This window comes from Vicia villosa, unplaced genomic scaffold, assembly GCF_029867415.1.
Source record: "Vicia villosa cultivar HV-30 ecotype Madison, WI unplaced genomic scaffold, Vvil1.0 ctg.002570F_1_1, whole genome shotgun sequence".
In the NCBI taxonomy this organism is placed as follows: Eukaryota; Viridiplantae; Streptophyta; class Magnoliopsida; order Fabales; family Fabaceae; genus Vicia; species Vicia villosa.
In genome coordinates this window covers 23,090-25,005 of record NW_026705972.1, presented here as the reverse complement: position 1 = coordinate 25,005, position 1,916 = coordinate 23,090, and the positions used below count along the sequence as shown (strand labels likewise).

At 32.0% G+C, this 1,916-nt stretch overlaps 1 protein-coding gene across 1 annotated transcript; it reads right to left on the bottom strand.

Annotated features, from left to right (window-relative positions):
- Positions 1-889: 889 nt before the first annotated feature.
- LOC131639255 (non-seed lectin-like) lies at positions 890-1,710 on the bottom strand. The gene has a single exon (XM_058909751.1). It carries the CDS (start codon positions 1,692-1,694, stop codon positions 897-899), a length of 798 nt encoding a protein of 265 aa, XP_058765734.1. The 5' UTR covers positions 1,695-1,710; the 3' UTR covers positions 890-896.
- Between the last annotated feature and the right edge of the window lie 206 nt (positions 1,711-1,916).

Here is a 1,916-nt window from a genome sequence, read left to right as displayed (position 1 = left end):
GTGTTATGAACGAAATAGGATGTTTGTCATGTTTATTTTAAGTGAAAAAAAATTTCACAACGGTTGCAAGAAACAACAGTAATAAAATATGGAACTAATAACCACAGTTGAATGAAACAATCGTGGTTGTTATACATTTAATTTTTAAATAGCAAAAAATGTTAAGGGTCGTGTGCTTATTTTTATTGAAAAAATTTAAAAAGGTTGATGCTGGGATTCTATGTTTGTCACCCAATTTCTATGATCATAGTTAGATTTAAAAAACGTGAAGAAATGTTTCTTCATAAAATAAAAAAATATAATGCGCGTAAAAAATAAAATATTACTATGTTATATAAATGGTTGTGGTAATACATCTTCACCGTAGGTATGTTTTCTAGTAATATCAACTGCCAACATGACTCCGGTTCTCTAGAACATCAAAGGCCACAACGAATAACAACATTAAATAAACGAAAAATCATTATACAAATGATTTTTATCATTTTATTTTAGAAGACAAAATGAAAAAGTTTTTATTTCAACATCTATATGAGAAAGATAAGTCATTATTGAAAGTGGTCTTACACACTTCATGTATATGTAATTATTTATTAATATGAAAATTAATAATAAATATTTGGTAAACACTATTTATTTTATAATTTCAAGCTACTATTAATTCGCATAGTTCAAGCATTGTATTTATTTAAAAAGAAATATATTAAGACAAAACAAAAATATAATTGAAATATAGCAAGAAAATTTAACTGAAACATAGTAGAAAAGCATGGTCTTTATTTTATAAGAAATTACACGTAGCTGCTAGTAAGCAGGGTCATTATTTAGAAATATTAGTTAATTATTACAAGCTGCTGGTAAGTAAGCATAGCCTGTACTGTAGTAATATTATTCATTCATATGTCTGAGACACTGCTTATAGTTGTTTCCAAGTCTGATGCGAATGACCATGAATGAATGTTGTGTGCTACACCAGTTTTTGAAGTAGCAGAAAAACCAATCCTAACAATGTTGGGAAGCACAGTTTTCAAATCAACCGCTTGTGCAATGCTAGTGTATTCTCCATTTTCGTAAGTGACAAGAGCACTCAACTCGTTAGAAGGAGAGTCATATGTTATAGTTACTTTTGTCAATGAATCACTCACCCAATTCCATTTCTCAGTTTTGAGCGAAATTAAAGAGTTGACATCGATTCCAATATGTCTCATATAGGGATCAAAATAATTGGGATAAAGGTCAAACTCTAAACCAACAAATCGATTTATTGCATTTTTACCATCAACTACTCCTAGATATCTACTGTCTGAGTTATTGGGAATCACGGTGTCCAGGGGTGCAATGAAAAAGATCAGTCCATCAGTTGGACAATGTTGTTCCTCCGGGGATTCTACAACGAACGAAAAGGAAGTGTTAAAGCTGGCAACTTGGCCAGTAGTATCGTTCCAAAGGGTCACAGGTGTTTTATATAAGGCACGCCCTGTGGTTGTAGCTGGAGGTTTTCTGTTGGTGAGTGCCACAAAACCACCGTCTACAAAATGGGCGTCCCCTTGAAGGATTAATTCTGGATTACCATTGGTGAGTTTGTTGAAATTGAAGGAAAGTGGTTGAGCTGAGTTTATATTTGTGGCCAACAGGAAAAAGAAAACAAGAGAGAATAGTCTGTGAGTTGGAAGGTTTGTGAGATGAAAAGCCATGGTGAGTAGTGTGAAGTTATGAATGAAGATAATAGGAAGGTTTCTCACACATATATATAATGTCATGGTAGGTATTGTCAAGCCCGCCATCCATTATTATAATAAACATGAAAAATATTACTTGAATCATTTAACATGCTTTATATTTTTTGTGCCACGTTCATTTCTTATTTTGAGATGCGATTGGAACTCATAATATTATATTGTACATTTAATTTGGAT

What these genes read in the sequence shown, in the direction of transcription:
- LOC131639255 (XM_058909751.1), bottom strand. Translation starts at nt 1,694, where the DNA reads ATGGCTTTTCATCTCACAAACCTTCCAACTCACAGACTATTCTCTCTT.